General features: G+C 34.3%; 4 protein-coding genes, 1 long non-coding RNA gene and 1 pseudogene across 7 annotated transcripts; 5 read left to right on the forward strand and 1 right to left on the reverse strand.

Annotated features, from left to right (window-relative positions):
• Positions 1-1903: 1903 nt before the first annotated feature.
• LOC143305861 (uncharacterized) lies at positions 1904-18631 on the reverse strand. Its single transcript, XR_013063080.1, has 3 exons — positions 18476-18631; positions 4233-4355; positions 1904-2047 (listed from the first exon to the last, which is right to left on the reverse strand). It is a non-coding gene; the product is annotated as an uncharacterized LOC143305861 (long non-coding RNA).
• LOC117603680 (odorant receptor 49b-like) lies at positions 5734-8465 on the forward strand. 2 transcript variants are annotated; one of them, XM_034323054.2, is made up of 7 exons: positions 5734-5848; positions 5939-6293; positions 6390-6642; positions 6761-6864; positions 7047-7361; positions 7684-7959; positions 8044-8465. In XM_034323054.2, the coding sequence occupies exons 2-7, from the start codon at positions 6099-6101 to the stop codon at positions 8110-8112; spliced, it is 1212 nt and encodes a 403-aa protein (XP_034178945.1). In that variant the 5' UTR covers positions 5734-5848; positions 5939-6098; the 3' UTR covers positions 8113-8465. The 2 variants fall into 2 exon arrangements, with proteins under 2 accessions (XP_034178945.1, XP_034178946.1); XM_034323055.2 differs by lacking the exon at positions 7047-7361.
• Positions 11712-14689, forward strand: LOC117603965 (odorant receptor 10-like). The gene is made up of 6 exons (XM_076691092.1): positions 11712-12112; positions 12262-12365; positions 12734-13048; positions 13169-13444; positions 13546-14269; positions 14443-14689. Exons 1-5 carry the CDS (start codon positions 11899-11901, stop codon positions 13612-13614), a joined length of 978 nt encoding a protein of 325 aa, XP_076547207.1. The 5' UTR covers positions 11712-11898; the 3' UTR covers positions 13615-14269; positions 14443-14689.
• LOC143305840 (odorant receptor 49b-like) lies at positions 14837-18172 on the forward strand (annotated as a pseudogene). Its single transcript, XR_013063041.1, has 4 exons — positions 14837-14968; positions 15113-15427; positions 15529-15804; positions 16113-18172. The product of XR_013063041.1 is annotated as an odorant receptor 49b-like (transcript).
• An 11-nt stretch (positions 18632-18642) lies between the features above and the next one.
• Positions 18643-23646, forward strand: LOC117603966 (odorant receptor 10-like). Its single transcript, XM_076691093.1, has 6 exons — positions 18643-19072; positions 19178-19430; positions 19543-19646; positions 22731-23039; positions 23138-23413; positions 23540-23646. The coding sequence occupies exons 1-6, from the start codon at positions 18869-18871 to the stop codon at positions 23585-23587; spliced, it is 1194 nt and encodes a 397-aa protein (XP_076547208.1). The 5' UTR covers positions 18643-18868; the 3' UTR covers positions 23588-23646.
• On the forward strand, positions 20381-21513 carry LOC143305859 (odorant receptor 10-like). The gene is made up of 2 exons (XM_076691090.1): positions 20381-20777; positions 20839-21513. The coding sequence occupies exons 1-2, from the start codon at positions 20544-20546 to the stop codon at positions 20905-20907; spliced, it is 303 nt and encodes a 100-aa protein (XP_076547205.1). The 5' UTR covers positions 20381-20543; the 3' UTR covers positions 20908-21513.
• Positions 23647-24341: the final 695 nt, after the last annotated feature.

Consider the following 24341-nt stretch of genomic DNA (forward strand, 5'->3'; position numbering starts at 1 on the left):
TAAAGTGATCATTTTGCACGTATTGTATTTAATGAAACGTTGCGATTGCCCTTTAATAGTTTCACGCATTTCGAAGGAATGGCAATAAATATTATATATACATATAATATGTAGTTGAAGACGACGAGAGGAAATGCACCGATTTCTTTCTTCAGTTGAACGATTCGAGGATCGAGTTTGTCGGAGGACAAACTTATTCAGCTTAGACAGAATTCTGCTCTCTTTGATAATAATGTACAGTATGTCGAGAAAATCTTTGTACACCCTTTTCAGAAGTTATTCAATGTTCCATCATTTCGGTCGAGAGGATAATGAATAAACGATATTTATTTTGTGTAATAGCGTACGTTTGCTGTTGGAATATTAACGTGTTAACTGCCACAGTAAAAACTGCCATATGTGGTATGATATATTTTAATAAGCACCATAAACATATTCACTGTCCTGAGATCCATATGCGACTCATATGTAGTTCATGAGAATCTGAAAATAGAAGTACTTGTTGTTAGATTTATAATTTTATTCTCTAATTTCAATCGTGACTATTGGGACAATCAATACATATTGAATTTGAAATGTTATTTGAGTGGAATAATATTTAACCACTTGTTGCTGAAAATCCAAATAGGCTCTTTCCATTCTAAGATTTTGAGATTCTACACTACCGATGGTAATGACTAAGTAATCATTAATTAACAAGGCATCATTTGAAGTTGTGTATACGAAGATTGGCTGATCTCATTTCAATAAATAAATTGATATCGTTATATTCTTCAATACTCAGTCTTCATCTTCATCTAAAAATGATCAGACTCTTGTAACAAGTATTTTACAATCACACTTTAAATTTTTCATTCATTCTTTTCTTTCTTGACACTTTGACGATTGGTGTTATATTTTATATGACTTCAATATGTAATATTTCTTGTTTAAAAATTGGTAATTTTGTAGCGTACACTATAAAAGCTGTCAAGTGTAAAAATATCCTCACATCCCTAATATTATTAATATTTTTAAAGAAAAGGAATGAAATCGTCATCTTTACTGTAAAAATTCAGGCACTGAATAAATTCTTAATCAGGGTGTACCGAAAAGATTTTCGACAGATTGCAAGCTGTATATGTATTCGTACACGTTAAGTATCTCGGTTAAAACGGGCATAATCTACCACACGAATAAACGTATGTAAATAATAAGTGAATCGTTTCAGTTCAGTTTCTTCGTTGCTTTGATGGGTAACACGTGTTATATGGATAAACGGCATTATCCGAAATAACAATGAAATAATAGAAACATACTAGGTAAGGAAATGTTTGCAAAATGAAATTGAATAAGTGTTTTAATATTCTATCGAGGTGTGTAATATGTACCAAACAAAAAAAAAAAAAAAAAAACAAGAAAAAAAAACGAAAAGAAAATGAAACAAACACAAAAAAAAGGATGGAAACAACGTTACCAATGTCGATACCTCTTGCCCCACCCCTTTTATTCACTGTAACCGAATTAAATAGTACACTATGCGATTCGAGCCCCAAGATACCTAAATAATTATTATATACGATGGGGTGATCTTTGTTGTACATTTCATTAATAACGTCCGGCATTGTTACGGGACCACGATTCAGTGTGTGTAGAAGTGTAGAGCCTCGAACATATTTCGTCCACGTGGCTTTGACACCAGTCGATGGATGTAGCAATAAATTTTCATTTCTCTATCTTTATTCTTTTCCCTTTTCGAAGCGAAAATTGTTCCTGTGATTCGACGATAGAAACGGTCGCGACACTGAATCGTGTCCCACTGAGGATTAAATATAACAAGTTGCGAATAAGTATACGTATTTTCTCAAAGGAAATGATAAAAGGATATGTATATAATAAAACACTTCCGCTGTAAAATATTTGATCTTTTAATATGGTACCATAATGGCTGTACTAAAGTGTTTCTTTCCTTTCTTGTTTCCATTTTTTGCAAAGTTTATATGGAATGACTGGAAAACTTCTAAGGCGTTTAAGGTCCAATTTAATGGAACGGTAGGGAAATGCTCTTCTGAAAATACAAATGAATAAAAATTAGTATTTTTGGTAATTATAGAATATTACTTTAAAGTTCTAGGATATTTAATGAATTTAATATAAAAATGATAGAATATTTATATCGTTGCATTTTGACAATATTTTTTCTAATTTATCACTTTTTAATTCTTTTTTACAGATTTGGGATTATTTACACTGCAATTCTTGCGATTATAAATTTTGCACATTCCAAATATTTTTTTAAAGATTATTAGAAAATCAATATGCTAATTATTTCTTTTGAAAGTGATAAATTTAGCACATATAGAAAAGAAAAATTTTCTTCTTTCTTGCAACCTTTCAATACGAAAGCAGAAGTTTGAGTAACATCATTATTCCACTTTCCACATTGTGGATGTCCATGTTGAATATATGATTCAGATACAAAGAAAGTAGACGGATTGAAGGGTGTTTAGTTGATGTGACACCTGTATCATTAAAAATGTCAATCCTTGTGATCAATATCTTCAGTCGTGTTGGCAATACGTTCAAAGGAATTGACAGTAGAGATGCGAAAATGGCCATTACCTCGTCCAAGTATTTTTCAATCAGGTTCACTCAAACGTGTATGAAAGTAATAGGCTTTTGGGACGTTCAAACGAAAAAGGAACGACTTCGATTACGTATCAATTTCACGTACATGTTACTCGTTCTTTTTGGATGTTTATGGAACGAAGCACTGGATCTTTATTATTCTCGCGACGATCTTTACGTGTGTAAATGTGAAAGATTACCAAGAAATTTTATCCTGTGCTGTTTTTTAATTTGTCAAATCGTGATACCATTTTTTAATTTGAAGAAATTTGCGGGAATTAACATTCATAGGTTGCCTCACGATACCATTAATCGTGACACTGATGAAAGTGATCAATGAAGTAAAGTGGTTGATCAAGTGTGCTAAAGAATATTTTTGGTACAAGGAATACAGTGTTTTCGAAGAGAGTATTTTAAACGATGTGGACAAACGAGTCACCTTCTGTACATATGTGTACCTTTACTACATTCATTTTCGCGTTACCTGTTTTGTTCGTCATATTTCCGCTCATTGGTAAGCTTCTATATTATTGTTTAGAGACATGAGTATGATGGTTAAATTTACTTGTTTCAACGAGTTAATTGCGAAAAAATTGTTAAATAGAGAACGTAGGGAAAAAAGGAACGGACAGAGTTCTCCCGTTTCGCTTAAAGGGGTAGACACGGGTAATAGTAGCGCGTTTACTTTACCGGCAAAAATGGGCCTAAACATGGGTTTACGGGATTCGACTTTTCGTCCTTATATGAGAGAACACACCTTAGATGAGCGCCTTAGATCACCATATTATGAGATAATATTTGTAAGAGAGGTAGGCGTGACGAAAATATTAGGTGAAAATTAAATTCAAACTGTTAAATCGCGTGGTGCTTGATTGAGTTTAAAAATTAGAAATAAATCAAAATACTTTTTCTTTCTTTTTGTAGATTTTCTTAGTTGTCAATGCGACCGGTTATTTCTGTTGTTTCGACAACTTCCTGTGCATGCTGTGCATAAACGTCAAATTGCAAACGATATTTGACCATGATTATTTAAAAAGAAAACAAGTCACAGTGAACAGTGAATTTAAGAACTGTATCATCTACCATCAATTACTTATTCTCTACGTAAAAAGGTTGGAATGCACATTTCGTTTCCCATTATTGGGTCAATTGGTAATATCTAGTATAGTGCTGTCTATCTCAGGATTCCAACTCTGCATGGTAAGAATATTAATAATTGTAATTATTTAAAACGGAATCATTTCATTTTTCAGTTTTTACTTTCCACTTGTCATCTTACAAAATTAAATTAAACTTTGCTTGAATGTTTAGTGAGAATACAATTTGCCCATTTGCCAAAAGTTGTGCTGAGAATATTTGCTGATAAATTAAATATAAATTACGAAATGTTGTATTAAATAAATATAGGAAGAATGTGTTAATTTTTTATTTCAAGATTGACTGGTCCATGAAGAGATTATTATTCTTCGTTTACTTTTTCGGTGCCATTTTCCAAATATATTTGATAACGTATAACAGTAAGAATATAATAGTGGAAAGCAATGCTGTAGGAGAAGCAATATATAGTTACAATTGGGAAACGAGTTCTTACAAAGATTCGACAAGTTTAGAAAGGATATACTCACGGTAATCTTGCGATCGAAACAATCCTGTCATCTTACGGCAGGAAAGTTCTTTCCAATTTCCTTGGAATTGTTCATGAAGGTAACTATTTTCATAATATGTACTCCGTATTTCATATCATTATCCTGAAACATACAAATATGAATACAATTACCTTTTGCCTTCATTTTTGTAGGTATTAAGCGCAACAGCGTCCTACTTCACCTTGTTACGAACAATGGAAGAAAACAACGATTTACAACAACAATAATAAAAGTAGTATCTTAAAAGTTATGTAGTATCAATATGTAATTTATAAGAAATATTTCAGTTTTAAGGGCTATTTCCTTTTCCACCGAATGATTCGGAGGATAAAACAAAATATTTTCTTTAATATAACATATTAAAAAGATATTCAAATTAGCGTGTACCATTTGGGTGATGTTTCTTGTTATAACAATTAACCTCATTGCAGCAAAAGATCTCATCTTAAGTATGAGAATTTTTAAACAAGCATTGATCTATTCCAATTCCTAATTAAACAAAATTCCCATTTTTTGACATTATTTAAGGCGTACGTCTGTACAGTAAGCAATATAGAAGTAACCACACTTAATTCTTGAACAAAAAATACAAACTCTGTATACTATGAAGAAAATAAAACATTTTCTTTTCTTAATCCAGCCCAGAAGAACAAATTATATGTTAAGTGGAAGCTTGTTGCAAAAGTTTGATCACTTCTATACATTGAATCTTTCCAGCAGGTTTATATCTTCTACTGAAAGTTCACCTACATAGACACTGTCGGGTCGCACCAACAATACCCATTATGAAGTTCATTTTCGTAAACCCGAGTTTCGACGAGTTATTAACTTAATTTTTGTCAGGTAGTAGAATAAAATATTCTACGATAGGATTAGACCTTAATTCAAGTTTGCTTTCAACCAGCATACATTTTTTCAAATCAATAGATTTTTACCTGTAGCAGCAATAAAACCCAAGGAATCGTTACATCCTATCTAGTAATTTGGTTTATTAGTCACATCTGGTTGCCAGAACCCTTAACCTTAGCAGTAGAGCCTTTGTTTGCAGTTTTCTATTCATGTCGAGGTATTGCTTAGTTTTATTGCTCGCTACGGTCACCGAGTACACGCGGACCCACCGCGTACGTCACTAAGGCACCCTTGATAACGAAGAAGGAATATTTTCCACCTCCACAAAAATCAGGCCAATAGGCATGGCTCATCCGAAAATTGTACTCCTTGCCCAGAATATAAAAACCTGAAGCAAGTTCCCTAATTAGACATTGTAGTTCAGACCACTCTCGTGAAACAACTCATACATCGAAAACATTTTCTGTCGAACGGATAAGCTCCGAAAATTAGTTACTAACCGAACTGTTTATAATATTAAAAATTATAATCAACTACGAATACGATTTGCAACGGGTCAATTTATTTGGACATCATTACCAATCCTCAAGTTGTCCCGACCTCCCGTTAAACCAAACGTGAGGAATAAACAGACACTTTACCATATTCCGTACGAACATTCTTATTGTCAGACTAATTTCTAAATTGTACACTATTACGGATTACAAGATACTGATCAGTTACAAGGGGGAACATCTGCGTTTGAAGTATGAAAATTGTATTAATTTCCACCAATGCACATAATTCATAGTTCGCTGGTCGTTCCCACGCCTATAACTTAATATTTTATGATTTAGGGTGCGAATGAGAAAGGGGAGGTTATTGCAGCAGATGGTGGCGGGTCTCCGTTGATTACACAGGTGTCACGTCACTCAATTTTTTTGCATCATTTTTCACAGTCGCTACCGAAGTTGCGCTATAATTGCAAATCAAGAAACTAGTTGTTCAAATAATACTATGAGCAAAGGAGTGTACACGGATTTTTCTATCGCTTCTGCGAAATATTTATCGAAATATACAGGAATATGGTTGCCGAAGAATATAGCTGAAGAACGGCAAAGAAAGGTCACAGTATTATACATGACCGTCGCACTTCTCTATGGGATATACGTGAATGTGATGGATATTTATCACACATGGCCCGATCCAAGTGTAAGTGACGTTAAGTTTCAATTTTAATTTGATAATAATCAACGTCCAATTATTTAATGAACAATTTTATGATCAGTGGATATGTTGTGATTTCAGCACTGTATGTTCCTGATACTAAACGCTACGTGCATCAGTGTAACAATAATCAAGATGCTCATTTTAAACGCTAAGAGAGCTGAATTCGCAGACGTTCTTCTTTATGCACAGCGGCATTTTTGGCATAACAATTATGATTCCGAAGAACAACTGATCTTTTCCATATGTGTCAAATATTGCACACGGTTTGTGATGTTCGCATTCCTTGCCTTACCAATTGCATTGTTTGGTTACGTGATTACACCTATCATTGGTGAGTAAATCAATTTACATTAGTTACGGAGGTTTATTATTTTCTGGAAGCAACCTAAACGTTTCTGTATACATTAAGCTTTAATGTAAATGAAAACTGTTGTTCGTCTGTATTCCAGTAAATCACGGAGGAGATAAGTCAGAGAGGGTACTTCCATTCAAGATGTGGGTCGACTGGCCCTTAACTGAGACACCTTATTACGAACTAATGTTCATCTTTCAGGTAAGGTAAATTTTGTTGTTACACTAAACAGTAACCAAAGAAATATAGCGTGATCATTAATCGGAAATTCAACAAAAATGAATAGGATTTTCTGATAAATGTTCCCAAATACATACACCCCTAACGATCGCCCTGTACTTCTGCAGCTACCGTACCATTGATTTAATAAAGTGTTCGTTCAGGTGATATGCATATATTTAATTGGCGCCGCGTACATTTGCCCTGACTTATTTTTATGCCTCTTCAATCTACACGCGATGTGTCAGTTTCGCATACTCCAATACAGAATGTTGAATTTTTGGAATGTCGAAAGCAAAGCGATAGAGGGAATTATGTACACCGAACACTGTTATGAAGCTCTGAAGAAGTGCATTCAATATCATCAGATGGTTATCGAGTTTTGTGAGAAGCTCGAACATTTGTATACCATGTCAATTCTCGTGCACATGGCAGTTTTAAGTTTATTAATGGGTTTCGATTGTTACGAAATACTCGTGGTACGTATATATGTAGTACATATGTTTCTGTACCGTTGATTCAATTTCAGGTTCCTCAGCGTTTAAACAAATATGTAGTTAATACATTGACTGTCACAATGAGATCTGCCATGTGTGATAGGACACATTTTAGTAAAACTTTTTATGAACACAGAATAGGATGGAACGATCAATACCCACTTCTGATAACGGAGAAGATATGCCTCCTGTAATAATGACAATCTGAACGCTCTGTATAGAAACGACGATTTCAATTTAGCTTCAAAATTGATAGAAATTTGTTATTGACACTATACATGCATACTAACGTACATATGTGCAGGCAGACGTAAGTCCTTCTATGCGTATCATTTTCCTATTCCACATGATTGGAAGCCTGGGTTACCTGTGTATGCTAACGTACACTTGCCATCACATGATGGAGGAAAGCATGAATATTACTACAACGATATATTTAGGATTTTGGAGCACATTGCCAATGAATAAAGTTGGAAGATCATTTCGATCGATCATGAAATTCATTATGATAAGATCATTGAAACCATGCTGTCTGACTGCTGGTGGATTTTTCCCTGTGACTATGGAAACTTTTACCACGGTAACTTATTTCCATTTAAATTCCTCTGTTTAGCTTCACAAGTGTTCCGATCAGATTAACAAAATTGAAACTTTCTGTTCACAGCTTTTAAGTTCAACATTTTCCTATTATACCCTGATGAGGCAATCGTTCATTCGAACCGAAGGAGAATAGTATACAAAATAACTTAATATAAAATGAATTCGATATAAGAAATATACAGATTTCATACTTTTTAAAGTATGCGCTTAATATACATAGAACATTTCTTTATAAACTAAGATACAATATGCACGTTGTAAAGAATACGAAATAATTTTTCTCTTACTGAAATATAGAAGAATAATAGCTACACAATCAAAAGGACAAAATACGTATAAAAGCCTTGAGCTTTTCACAACTTATTATCAAAAAAACAACTTGTATACGGTGTAATCTTTTCAGCATGTATACAGTGTGTCCGCGCTAAAGTGTGACAGACATTTTATTTCGTAACTATTGATGATAGGAAAAATTGTTTATATGGAAATTGCACGGTACAAGGGGGCCCATGTTTTGGCGTGAACGAAAATTTATTTACATTATTAGTTTAAAAAATATGATGGTCAAGTTTCGTTTTTTAAATGGAACTATATATTTTTTTTCAGATCATGTGATAGTGCTTTTCAAGACGAATTCATTAAGCTTTAATGTATACTCCCGATTTTAATTAGTGTTCAAGATATAACGTTTACAAATTTCCCGATTTTCAGTAGATACGTTTCGGTTTGAGTGGCAAGTCGTAAAAGCGGCCCTATTGTTGCGGTTTCTTTTTCTTTGGGTCTGCCGTTCCTATGGTAGACCCCCGCTGAGGCACTGACCGCTACAATAGGGCCACTTTTACGACTTGCCACTCAAACCGAAACGTATCTACTGAAAATCGGGAAAGGGTATAGCAGGATAAGATGGTCAAAAGTGCCCTTGAGCCGAATTTGCTTCGCAATGCACCATTCGATAGCATATCCCAAAAAACCATGGTACACCAAGTTTCAACCCTGTACCTCAACCGGGAGGGTAGTTACAGGGTAAGAAAGAAAAAGTAGTTTTTGCCATATTTTCCCTATTTAATGGCATTCAAAAAATCTAAAAAAGTTCTAGAATATTCTAGCCATGTTTCTTTATGATTGTGAATTTTCTCAGATTTTTCGGTTGCAAATCCTAGGCGTGAAAAATCAAAAACGCAAAAAAAAGTCGAAAAATAGAGATTTCGGGTAGAAGCTTTCGAGACACTAGATTTTTACTTTTACAGTAGTTAGATATTAGCATGACTGGTGTCCTCAATTTTTTTCAGATTTTTCATTCTGGTGCGTCAAACCGAAAAAAATCAAACACCGATATTTTCGACATATTTCGTGCGATAACATGAGAAATACTTTCAATTTCTACATTTCCTTTACACACTTAGTGCATTATGTGATTTCGAACATTTTTGCACTGGATGCAGTAAAATCTGAATGGAGAGAGTGAAGTTATTATAAATAATTGAAAATTACGCACCTTATCCTCTAAAATATTAGAAACTTTTTCAACGTCGCCGATGGATAAGTCGGTAAGGTGTCCGACTATGGAACCGCTGGAAACTTTTTTGTCACGAGTTCGCGCCCCATGAATGTACAATTCTATTTTTTGTCATAAAACAATTTTTTTTTAAATTATTAATCACATAAGAATACACAATAATCATTTAATAACGTATGAAAATAATTTTGAAATATTTTATTATTAAGTATACATAAAAATAAGTGGTGCACTACCGATTTTCTGATTTCGTACTGTTCTAATTACGGATAGCTCCCAATATTTTGTTAATTGAAAAGTTGTGTGGTTGTTGGTTTATGATGGATATTGAAATCAATACAGATATGTATATTTTACCTTAATTGTACATATAGCCAAAGAGTCGGTTGTGTACCACTGATTTTTATGTATACTTAATAATAAAATATTTCAAAATTATTTTCATACGTTATTAAATGATTATTGTGTATTCTTATGTGATTAATAATTTAAAATAAAATTGTTTTATGACAAAAAATAGAATTGTACATTCATGGGGCGCGAACTCGTGACAAAAAAGTTTCCAGCGGTTCCATAGTCGGACACCTTACCGACTTATCCATCGGCGACGTTGAAAAAGTTTCTAATATTTTAGAGGATAAGGTGCGTAATTTTCAATTATTTATAATAACTTCACTCTCTCCATTCAGATTTTACTGCATCCAGTGCAAAAATATCCGAAATCACATAATGCACTAAGTGTGTAAAGGAAATGTAGAAATTGAAAGTATTTCTCATGTTATCGCACGAAATATATCGAAAATATCGGTTTTTGATTTTTTTCGGTTTGACGCACCAGAATGAAAAATCTGAAAAAAATTGAGGACACCAGTCATGCTAATATCTAACTACTGTAAAAGTAAAAATCTAGTGTCTCGAAAGCTTCTACCCGAAATCTCTATTTTTCGACTTTTTTTTGCGTTTTTGATTTTTCACGCCTAGGATTTGCAACCGAAAAATCTGAGAAAATTCACAATCATAAAGAAACATGGCTAGAATATTCTAGAATTTTTTCAGATTTTTTGAATGCCATTTAATAGGGAAAATATGGCAAAAACTACTTTTTCTTTCTTACCCTGTAACTACCCTCCCGGTTGAGGTACAGGGTTGAAACTTGGTGTACCATGGTTTTTTGGGATATGCTATCGAATGGTGCATTGCGAAGCAAATTCGGCTCAAGGGCACTTTTGACCATCTTATCCTGCTATACCCTTTGTAAAGGTTATATCTTGAAAACTAATTAAAATCGGGTGTATACATTAAAGCTTAATGAATTCGTTTTGAAAAGCACTATCACATGATCTGAAAAAACATATATAGTTCCATTTAAAAAACGAAACTTGACCATCATATCTTTTAAACTAATAATGTAAATAAATTTTCGTTCACGCCAAAACATGGGCCCCCATATACCGTGCAATCTCCATATAAACAATTTTTCCTATCATCAATAGTTACGAAATAAAACGTCTGTCACACTTTTACTGTATATCCCATTTTCCTTATCTCCAACTTGAACTTGACACCTTATCGTCACTTCAACTACACTTCACCTCGTGCTAAAAATTAATATAAATCCCCTTTTCCATTTCGTATACCTGGTAAACTGAACGTTACAAACGAACAACTTTCTTGCACAATTACCTTTAATAGTGAACATTTTAATATTTTGCAAAGCACCGATGAAATTTAAGAAGGGGCGTCTGCATTCGAAGAATGCCACTGCACAATTCATGGTTCCATCTGTCCGCTGTCATTCCTATGAACGCATCCCTATGTTTTATGACTGAGGGTGCGAGTGAGAAGGGGAAAACACTTTGTATCAGATTATGGACGTAACCTGTTAATTACAGTGGTGTCGTGTCACTGAATATCTATGTGACGTCTTTGATGTTGTTGCAACAGCTACGTTGTACGTCAAAAGGAAATGAGTCAGTTCATCAACGAACACCATGGACACCAGTTCGTACACGGATTTTTCCATTGTTTCAGCGATATATATAACAAAGTACACAGGAATATGGCTACCACGAAATGTGAGTGAAGAACGGCAAAGGAAGATATCCATGTCGTACATGGCAGTCGGACTTGTGTATGGGATATACGTGAATGTGGTAGATATTTACCACACATGGGGCGATGCAACTGTAAGTGTCAGTGAGCTTGGTTGAGTCGTTAGGAAAAATGTTTTTATTTAACACTGTACGAAGTGATAACTTTTTAAACAGTTATTTTAAAATTCTGTTGATAAAAAATCTGTGAAGCTGCTTTTGTTGCAGTATTTAATGAAAAATTTTCTCATCAACGAATGTATTGAGTTTTCAGCACTGTATGTTCCTGATACTGAACACGACGTGTATCTGTATGTCAACAATTAAGATACTGATCCTAAATTTTAATAGAGTTAAATTAGCAGACGCTTTTTCCTATGCGCAACGGCACTTCTGGCATGATAATTACAATTTCGAGGAACGACAGATCTTTTCCATATCTGTAAAATATTGCACACGGTTTGTGTTGTTCGCATTCGCTGTTCAGCCAGTTACTTTGGCCGGATATGTGATCACGCCTCTTATTGGTAAGTGAATTAAATTAAATATGACCGTAATACAAGAATGATACTTTGATCTACTTCCAAGTGTGTTCTCAATTTTTTGATTAGTAACTATTGTGGTTGTAACTGTAAAAGAATATACATATATAAGTTGCTACTGGTGTATATTCCAGAAAACCTTGGACGAAATAAATCAGACAGGGTACTTCCATTCAAGATGTGGGTCGACTGGCCCATATCCGAGACACCGTACTATGAATTAATGTTTACTTTTGAGGTGATGTTAATTTTCCTTTTAAAACAAATACGTATGATTATAGTTATCGTAGAAATATAGCATGATCGTTAATCTAATTAATTTGTAAATTAACACATTCTTCGTTTCCATTTAACACGTCAAACATTAAAGTATTAAAATAATGACCAACATTAAAAATTTCAACTAATCGGAAATAGGTTCCAAAGGTGTGTTCTTCCAAATTGCGAATAAATTGGATTTTTTTTTGTAGTGGTAATAAGGCTCGCTGGAAAGAATTCCCAACAAATGCGAATTCTTTTAACCTATCTGCGTAGGCTTAAACACTTAATGACCATTCTATGTTTCTGCGGATAGTATACCATTGATTTAATAAAGTATTCGTTCAGGTGATATGCATATTCTTAATTGGCGTCGCGTACGTGTGCCCCGAAATGTTTTTATGCGTCTTTAACCTGCACGTGATTGGTCAATTTCGTATACTACAATACAGAATGTTGAATTTCTGGAACGTTGAAGGCAAAGAGATGAACGCAGACACGTACACCGATCATTGTTATGCTGCTCTGAAGAAGTGTATACAACACCATCAGTTACTTATTGACTTCTGCGTGAGGCTGGAACAAGTGTATACCATGACGATTTTTATGCACATAGTAGTTTTAAGCCTGTTAATGAGTTTGGATTGTTACGAAATACTTGTGGTATGTATTAAACTTTACAAGGCTTTCAATACTGAACGTTCGTCTTTAGAGGTGGATGTTTTACGGTAATTTGTTATTGCTGACCCTATAGAAATATACTCTCCGATATTGTATGTATAGGCAGACACAAATCCTTCGATGCGTCTGATTTTCATATTCCACATAACTGGCAGCGTAATTCACCTTTGTATCCTTACGTACACTTGCCACTTTATGATGGAAGAAAGCACCAACATTTCTAGAACGATATATACAGGTTCGTGGAGCACTTTGCTAATGAACAAATGTGGCAGATCGTTACGATCGGATATAAGATTCATTATGATAAGATCGTTGAAACCGTGCTGTCTGACTGCTGGTGGATTTTTTCCCGTGTCTTTGGAGACTTTTACCGCGGTAGGAAACTTGTCTACATTCCTCTATTTAGCTTTGTGAATGGTACTATACTTCTGAATCGCTACGACAGAATTAATAAAATTCGAACTTTCTGTTCACAGATTTTAAGTTCTACATTTTCCTATTTTACCCTGATGAGGGAGTCTCTCACAAGAACCGAGGGCGAATAGTATACAAAACAGATTAATATGTATTAACAGCGACCGTAGAAATATATAAAAGTGAAAGAAAATAATTTGAGGCTATTTTTTTATGTACTTAAGCTGTCATACACAATATATGTTCTTCACTTTTTATGTACAGTAAAATATACATATAATGTGCACGTTAGAAGGAGTGTTACTGTGCAATCACTAGAATTGACATTCGAATATCGATCAGCTAGTGTTCATAAGAAAGAACCTTTATAATAGACAACCGTGACAACCGTGACAAGTTTTCAATGGATTGATAGTTGATAGGTCGAATGGCTTATCTAAAGGTGCGAGAATTAGAGACTCGTGCCATTCAACGGGCATGGACATACAGCCGTGTCATGTCACTCCAATTTCTGATTAATGTTTTACATTCAAAAAAAGTAGGATGCGAAGGAAATGCGAAGGCGAGGTGAGTTCTTTGAAAGAGACCATGGAGGAGGAAACAACGATCAAAGATCTTTCTATCCACGCAGTTAGGATTTTATTGAAGTTTGCAGCGTCTTGGCTTACGAATAATAATGTCGAAGAACGTAGTAGAAGACTCTGGTTGCTCTTTATTGTTATTTCGTATATTTTTAGCACATACGTAAACGTGTCTGATATGTATCACTCCTGGGGTGATATAAACGTAAGTATTAATAATTTCTGGCAATTATTAACGTTGCAAATTCTTCAAAACAATTTAGAAATTGTTGGATGTACATTATTCCTCTCGTCTAGGATATTTCCAAAACATTATTTCATTTTAATTATTATCAATACTGGAGAAAATTTCTTGATTATTAAACGTTTTGATTTCAGCAATGCGTGTCTGTAAGCATTAACGCGGGTTGTATTTTGTTGGCGGTATGCAAGCTGACGATGATAAACTATCATAGAAAGGATTTCGTAGAAATTATTTTGTACGCAAAACGAAATTTCTGGCATTGCAATTATGATTCGCAGGAACTGGTCTACGTTACTGAGTGTCGTTTTAAGTGTACATTATGGATGATCTTCGTATTCGTTTTAGTTTTAGGTTGCATAGTCACCTATGGAGTAAAGCCGATTACTCGTGAGTAAATTGTATCACGAAAAATAAAAATTTGATATTATAATTCTTTTTTTCGAATAATAAGTAATCCGATCTAATTTGATCTTTTTTGTTTCCATCGGAAGTTTTTCATATTATTTATGTAGATTTTAACATAATTTAATGAAATATTTTTTTGTCTGTTTCACAGAGTCTATTGGAACGAATGAATCGGAAAGATTACTTCCGTTCAATATGTGGGTCGATTTGCCTTTCACTGAAACACCTTACTACGAACTAATGTTTGCTTATCAGGTATCGTAATTTGCAATATTTTCATTGATCAATTGCAATAATCTATACACGAAGTAGCAACGGAAATATTTAGACTGAAAGGTACTCAACGTGTTAACGAATATCACGTTAATAATAATTTTTATCGATTTATTGTTAATTAAGTTGATGTGTGCGAATTTAATTGCCATTGGATACATTTCTACGGACGCTTGCTTGTGCATGCTGAATATGCACACGGTCTGCCAATTTCGCATATTGCAATACAGATTGATATCACTTTGGGATTTTGATAACGAAAAGATGGATATCGTCGAATACACCCACCATTGTTACGACGAGCTGAGAAGCTGCGTTCATCAGCATCAGTTACTTATCGATTACTGTGCTAAGCTTGAAAATGTATATACTATAATGAATGCCGCGCATCTGTTGGTTTGTAGTATATTATTTAGCTTCGACTGTTACGAGATACTTTTGGTACGTCTAGCAAAAAAAGAATAATAATGTGGTGTCGCATAATTTTACCTTAGAATTTACAAACATCAGTGTATCGAATATTTTGCGCTATTTATTTTCAGGCAGACATATCCGTTGTGCAAATAGTCAGCTCCATTCTTCATTTGATCGGAACGTTCATACATGTCGTTATCTTTACGTACACTTGCGACGGCTTGATAGAGGAAAGCGAGAAAATCGTTACGGCTACTTACTATGGATTATGAGCCACTTTGCCAATGAACAAAGTTGGAAAATCTTTGCGGAAAAACATACAAATAATTATGTTGAGATCATTACGACCATGTTGCCTAACTGCTGCTGGATTCTTCCCTGTGTCATTGCAAACTGCTACCACGGTAAGTAGTATATTTCATTTAATTTTGTCTTACCTATATTTCTATAAAGAAATTTGACACTTTGAATATAATGTTCGGTACAACAAATGCAAGAAAATTGTTCAAGGTCTCAAGTAGAGAATTTAAATTCAATAATGGAACGATGGTATTTTGAATAATTGCAATTATTGTGTGTCATCCTATATACAACGATTTTAAATATCCTTTCCTTCTGTATTTTGAAGAATACCATTTAAGTTCACGAACGATATAATTAACGATTGCCAAAGCAGTTTTCTAAATTACAAGATTAACATTTTTTCTTACAGATAACAAGTACCACACTTTCTTACTTTACTATGATAAAGGAAACTACCACATGAACAAATAACTAGTAATACATACAATATTTTTATATGCTTGTGATGCCTTTTAATAATTGAACTTGCATATTTTAATTACTGTATTGTGATATGGGCTATAGTTCCGAATACGACCGGTCGCCGATCAAGATGAAATTTTGAGGGGCAGGGGGGAGGAGGGAGGGGACCCCAAATATAAAGTGGTATCTTCGGCTTCCTATTAATTTTCGAGATATTAATTAAAAACTTTCGTACAATACATAGAATTTTTCCTGTACAGACGCAACTAACACGTCATCGTCAACTGTCGAACAGTCGTTCACACCATAGCGATATCGACTTTCGTTTCTATAGGGTGTTCCATGTAAAATCCATTTTTTTAGTTACATTATGTTATATTTTATATTTTTTTACTAATTCTCAAGGAATTAAACACATTTGATTTATACGTAGGTTAGATTAGGGCAGATAAATTTCAGGCGCCGGAAGGCGGCCGGCAACGCTACAACAGTCGTCGTATCTCCAAAGTTTTGAATAGAACACCGTATAGATAGTCTGGTTGGAATACCCACTGTGTCAACGGCCGTTCGACACTTGACAATGTCAGCTTACTACAACGAAGTCGGTTGTGTTAGTTACGTCTGTATAGGAAAAATTCGATGTACAGTGAAAGCTGGATATATGCAACAAACATTGGGACCCAGACGTTGCATATATCCAGCCGAGGTGTCGATTCTGGGCATTTAATGTTGCATATATCCAGTCGAGGTGTCGATTCTGCGTTCGTACACATCGTTTCTATTCAGCAGCGATACCTATTCTATGTTCGTACACATCATTTAGGCAGACCAAAGATGCATCAAACATGCAACATGCAACATGCAATGTTGCGTGTTCGATGCATCTTTGGTGTATGGCCTGCCTTATACATATGTAGCCGAGATGTCAATTCTATGTTGTTTATTCTATTATTATTGTTTATTTATTCTATTATCATTATGTTATTACTGTTAGCTTTTAAATTACTTTAATTTTCAGTAGGAAGAAACTGTCCGGTTTCATGGAAATCACGGGCTGTTCCTAACATCATAAAGCACCTAATTTGAAGTCAATAGTTCAGCAGCATTAAATAAATATAATTCAAACTATATCGTGTTTGGTATCATTTTAATCAGAAAAATCTCACCAATGCGGTAGTAAAAGTTTCATTAAGAAAAAGTTAAAAATAAAAAAGTTTTATCGTTGAATTAGTATTAGTCACACCGATATAACGGTTCGGATCGTATTACACGGTTTCCTCGTCGAGCGTCTCGGTTCGCTTAGGGGGATCCCCCCAAGTGGAGGAGATAGCGATGTTGCATATATCCAGCCAATCTTTCGTTGCATATATCCAGCTTTTACTGCATTGTACGAAAGTTTTTCATTAATATCTCGGAAACTAATAGGAAGCCGAAGATGCCACTTTATATTTGGGGTTCCCTCTCCCTCCTCCCTCCCCCTCCCCTCAAAATTTCATCTTGATCGGTGACCGGTCGTATTCGAAACTTCATCCGTGATTTATGCCAGGCATCAGAAGGATATAATATTGTTAAATAGAGGTTTATAATTTCATGTTTTATACAATTGATATACTCAGGGCCGGCGCGAGGCAGGTTCAGCGCGTTCGCCAGAACCCGGCCTCGCGTTTTGAAAGGCCCCGCGGTTTACAAAAACTCGCGGTTGAAACTAATAAAAATTTATCTTCAGTCATCAATAAGCCAAGACCGATTTACATCTCTGGCTATTCTTTCAATAAAAAGCGAAGTAGCCGATTCAATCAATTTTGATGACGCAATCAAAGATTTTGCGGCTAAAAAAGCGAGAAAAATTATGTAATATTCATTTTACAAAAAATATACATACGTAACATCCTTTCTACTTATAATAAATAATTCCTTATTGTGAAATTTAAGTATGGGATTTGAATGTGTATTCTGGCTCCACAAAATTTTTGGAACCAGGCCCCGCAAAAGGACACGCCGGCCCTGTTTATACCGATTTTAATACAATTATAAAGCTTGAAATATACTGGTATGTTTTTTTTGTAAAGCTACCTACCACTAAATCATTTATAATTGGATTGTATTTTTATTAGAATAAAGTTAGATGAACATATGATCAATTTGGGGGGTGGCTAATCTCACCCATCACTTAGGAAATGTTGAGAATGTGTTACTTTTTTTATTTAGAAAATTTCCAAAAAGTTATTAACTTTCAATGTGTTTTCAGTAAGAAGTGATATTGATTTAGTAGAAAGAATTTCTTAAAATATGATCAATACAGATACTTACTTCGAATTCTAATTCAGTCTTACTTTCAATCCAGTGGAAAACGAGGAACTTCATACTCTTCAGACTTTTCACTGTTAAGAAGTATCTTTTCTCAAAGAATGATACTTTTTTATTTGATCGTAGTAAATAACAGTGTACTTCACTTCCATTTCACGTACTGTCACGGTTAGCGTATATTCTTTGTTGTCACGAGGATGATTCGATCCCTCTCATTGAGTCATGAATAATATACTCTTAATTAGTAGCTTTTGATTCATATGAAAGAGAACGCGTGAAGTGTAAGTGCGAAGAAAGAGTGACAGCTCTTGTTAGATATCCTGCTTGACGTTTCGTGTTTAAAAATTGATCGTTGAATTTCCGGGAGAATCGAACATTTGTATCTTCAGCTATTCGATGTTCACGATGCGTTTGGTGCACAGTAAAGATCGCTCCATTATTTGGATGTGCTTCCTAATGAAAGTAATTGGACTATGGATAGCGACTAATAGAGCCGAACAGTTGCGTCGGAATTTTGCTTTGATTTATACACTTTTTGCATTGATTACCGCCACCTGTATCGCGGTAAGAGATCTGTATTTCTCGTGGGGCAACTTTAACGTGAGTATATAATGAATTGAATTGATTTTGTCTGTTTTTGTATAAAAATTTTATTCACCTCGTGTTCACAATTTAAGTCTCTAATTTATCATTGAACGATTTTAGAATTGCGTCTACATATTGTGCAACATTCTGTACTTGGTTGTCGGTTTCTTCAAGGTAGTACTTTTGTACGTACACAGACAGAAGTTCTATGATTTAATTATGTCTGCGGAACGGAACTTCATAGGTCCAGGAAACGATCGTCAAGAGCAGAAAATTTTAATGGATTGCAAAAGATTGTGCGACATATTCATCTTTTTTATTACATTTTGTGTACAAGGTACTTGCGCCGGTTATGCTCTCACGCCTATCTTAGGTGAGTTTATTTCATGTGGAACTTACACGCCTTTTCTGTTTCATTTTCAGTTACTAAATATTATAGTATACTTATTCTTGTCTAACGTTTCTTTTTTTTCTGTATATTTTAGAAAATATTGGAAAGGACGAATCCGAAAGGCTCTTACCATTTAACATGTGGATTGACTTTCCCACTTCAATGTCGCCTTACTTCGAAGTGTGTTTCACTATACAGGTAAGTACATACGTATTTTTATGCATTTTTCGCGTGCTGCATTTCCGGTGTATTTCAGTGAAGGAAACTTCTTACGTTTTCACTCGTGAATCAGCTAAAACAAGATTTTTATAATGTTAAATTATTATGAAATATAAATTGACATTGAAATTATCATGAAATATGAGTTGAAATTGAAATTGGCAACTTATACAAGAATTTAATAGAATTACTCTAAGAGTTTATTGTGTATTAGTTAAAAATTCAGCGGATTAAATATTATATTTCGACAATTAGCAAATTGAAATTGAAACGTGTTTGCACAGATGCTTTGCGTGTATCACGTTGCAATAAGCTACCTTTGCTTCGACAATTTTTTATGCCTCGTATGCCTGAACATAACCAGCCAATTTCGCATACTGCAACACAGGCTGACGAGTTTGAGCAACATAATTGAGAAGCAAATAGACGACGGTCAAGATTTGGATGCGTACCTGTTGAAAAACGCGATCAAGTATCGGGTGAAATTGAAGAGCTGCGTTAGGCATCATCAGGCGCTGATTAATTATTGCAGAAAACTTGAGAACGTGTTTACTTTGATCGTGCTTAGCGGAGTGTTATTTTTAGCCATGTTACTATGCTTGCAGGGATTTCAAGTATTTTTGGTTTGTACATTGCAATGTTTTTGAAAAATATTCTATTTTTATCATTTTTATAAGACTATATTATAATTCATAAAATTTCAATATTCCCAATTCAGAAAACAATAATACGTAATTTTTTTTTTTCTTAACTGAAGAAGCTTATTAAAAAATTCAGTTTACCACACAGAGGTAGTTTTAGTCTTCAAGTGTCATTTGATTAACATGATTCCAGCTAAATTCACCACCAGCAAGACGCGTAAGTTTGATACTAGGCATGCTGGCCATTTGTTCTCAACTTTTAATGTCCACGTTCTGTTCGGATGGTTTGATACGTGAAAGTGTGAACGTTGGCCAAGCAGCGTTTTCAGGACCCTGGCACATATTCTCCATGAATAAAGTTGGCAAAGCTTTGCGACACGATGTGCTAATGATTATCATAAGATCCAAAAAATCCTGCTGTTTAACCGCTGGTGGATTCTTCCCCGTCTGTTTGGAAACTTGTACAGCGGTAAATACACAATTATCGAAGAGCACTACATATTAACAAAATTCAACGTTTTGCGTTTCAGGTTCTCAGCACAGCGATGTCCTATTTCACACTTCTAAGACACTCAGCTCCTGATTTAGTGAATGCGTAATGAAACTTGCGGTGTACATATACAGTTGTGTAAATAAGATGATTTATTTATTTAATTTCAAGACATTTTTATAATTGAGCCACCCACTTGTGGATTCTATTAACTCCAAAAATGAAGAATAGAGAAATTGATAAAGTATAAAAAGTTAAGCAGCAATTAAGTGCTTTCATACTAAAATTCTCGAAAATTACAAAAATGAAATTAATCACTTTGCCTTGCGAACAGCACTATTGTCTTTCTCCTTTTGGACATGTTGCTCGACATGTTGAAATTTGAAAAATGCTTGTATTGACCGAAAGCAACTTTTCCTACTCACCTTTCTTATATTTCAAATGGAAAGAGTTATTACCAAGTGACAGGCTTGATTGTATCACAGTTGATCTACTGTCAGCTAGCTGCCAAGTTATTCCAGGTATCGTCGCAGTTACCGAACAATCATCACTCCCCCTCTATCGTTCATAATTCATCGACGCACTACTTCTTTTCTCACGTGCAATCATGTTCCTGTTCCTTTTCCTTTGAAAAAGGAAGATGGAAAAAGGCTTGAAGAGACAACCGTCAGTTTTGCAACATTTAATTAGTACGGATGATAAATCGTCGTAAGGTTCTTGCACCGTTTGGAAATCGTGAGTTGCACGTGGTTCGCGATGCAGCTCAAAGACGACAAAGATATCTCCATTTCCGCCACGTTTTGTTATATGAAGTTCGTGGGATTTTGGTTGACCACCAATCAATACGAAGAACGTTTGAGGAAGTTTGCGTTGATCTATACCGTAATTGCATTATTATTCGCTGTGGTGGTAGAGACGAGGGATATGTATTACACCTTGGGAAACTTTAGTGTAAGTGTACGAAGAATTAAAATTTACTTGTCTCATTAGAGTTTGAGAATTGAATTTGACGAGATACGAATGGTTCCGATTATGTTTATATCATTTTGACCGTCTCGTTGTTTATTTTTTAGTAGGAAATAAATTTGAATAGAAATATTGTTGATTTCGTGTTTTATGATTGCAGGAGTCTATTTATATCGGATGTAATATTCTCTCACTGATTATGGTATTATTCAAATTACTTATTTCATTTATATATAGAAAAGAGCTTTACAATTTAGTTATATACGCGAGAACAAATTTCTGGCATTCCAATTACACGCCAGAGGAGCAAGCAATTATAAACAATTGCAAACGTACCTGCACCTACCTCATTTGTGTCTTCTCATTTTTCGCTCAAGGCACTATTGTCGGCTACATAATAAGGCCAATTGTTGGTAAGTTAATTAATATTGATTAAAAGATAATATCGCTAATCAAAATGTAGTGCTATCTTAAATTTAGCCAGAATGGATGAATGAATTAGAATGTTTGAATATGGGAAAGTGCCGTGAAGTTTGATGGAATTGAATATAATATTTTGTTCAAAAGTAATGCAATCTTAAAAAGTTTAATTTTATTGTAAAATAAAATCAGTGTTACTAGTATCTTAATTTGATTAGATTTTAATACTTTTCAAATTTCTTTTTCTACCCCTTCAGGCAGAAGCTATCTACAGCTCATCATAATTTATTATATTTCGCTTTTCTTTTGGTGCATCGTTACATAGAACTACTTTTTTTCTTTTTTAGAAAACATTGGTCGAAATGAATCAGACAGAATGCTTCCATTCAACATGTGGTTGGATGTACAATGGTTGTCGTTAACACCATACTTTGAGATAATGTCTGTATTACAGGTAACATAAATTAATTAATTAAAACTAATCTATCAGTCTTACTTGTTCTCTATTCTAACTTGAATGATATTTTCAATTTTATATTCATGTAGATTTTATCTCTGTGCCACGTTGGCGTGTGTTATCTATGTTTCGATAATTTTTTGTGCATTATGAATCTGCATGCTGCTAGCCAGTTTCGTGTACTACAACATAGATTGACTAAAGTGTACGTCATTAATGATAAAGAGAAAGATGATGGAACAGATAAATATTACGCTACGTTTAAAGACTATATTAAACAACACCAGATGCTAATTTTATATTGTAATAAACTTGAAGAGGTATTCAATCTGATGGTGCTTGCACAAGTGTTATTATTTAGCTTATTAATTTGCCTTGATGGATACCTAGTACTAATGGTTAGTACTTGAGTATCAATACTTACTAAAATTCAAACGATTGAATATTTCTCTCTCTACATACTACCAGATCATTATTTTAATGATACATCCGACAGGATGACGCTTCTGCGACCAGACGCATCACTTTCCTGTTTCACATACTTGGCTGCATATGTCAGCTGTTGATGTTCACCTATAGCTGCGACTGTTTGATACAAGAAAGTTTGAACATTGCAGAAGCGGCATATAAAAGTCCATGGACAATTTTACCGGTAGATGAAATGGGAATGATGGTGAGAAAGGATCTGCTACTCCTTATCATGAGATCTAGGGTACCTTGTTGCTTAACGGCTAGTGGATTCTTCGCCGTGTCTTTGGAAACGTACACTAGGGTAATTAAAATTAATTTACTGCACTAATATTATTAACACGTAAACAGGATAAGTTTTAAAACCACTAACGTAAGATCACGTTATTAATTTAAAATGGCAAATTGAAACATTGTTATATTATTGCAGGTTTTGAGTACTGCAGTGTCATATTTCACATTGTTAACTCATTATTAAAAGAAGCATCTGTAAATAGAATAAATAAACAATATATTTTGTAGCAGATAATTTAATAGGTATATAAAATCACCTTATTTACTTATTTTAGAGTTACCTGCTTTCTTGGAATTTATACAAATATATACTTTTATTATCTACATTTCTTCGTTTCACTTCGTCTCAAACAATAAACTCTCAAAAATGTTACGTTCACTAATATTTTATATATATATTTTTTAACACCTTTAGAATATCAAATGATCGTCTATTTTTCTGGTTAGAGTGTAATCAATAAAAAATTACTGCTGAAGAAAATTTATTCAGAAACTTGATAAAATCCTAAAACAACAAAATCATTTTATTATTTATCACGCGGAGAGGTATAACACATTTCTCTGAACTTATTTATATTAATATTTATTATTTAATAAACCTATTACTACTTGAACATCACTAATTCTATACTTTATCACATTCAAGAATATGATCCACGGTTTTTAAGCACCACACACGCGGAGTAAAAAAAAAAGTATACTCCACCAGCACGCTAAGCTCGGCACTTGTCGACACTGCGGGAGCGACGGAGGTCTCTCACCCTTGCAGCCGCGCGTGCAGCTTCCTATGTGCGCATGCGGGCACAGTCAAACACCCCACCGCATACAAAGATTTTTGTATCTTTTTCATAAATTGGGGGATGGCTACTTATATTAAGCTTAAGGATTATATGTATATTGTACAAGTATAATGAAAGAATTAAAGAAAGACGGACTCA

This window comes from Osmia lignaria, chromosome 11 (assembly GCF_051020975.1).
Source record: "Osmia lignaria lignaria isolate PbOS001 chromosome 11, iyOsmLign1, whole genome shotgun sequence".
Classification (NCBI taxonomy): Eukaryota; Metazoa; Arthropoda; class Insecta; order Hymenoptera; family Megachilidae; genus Osmia; species Osmia lignaria.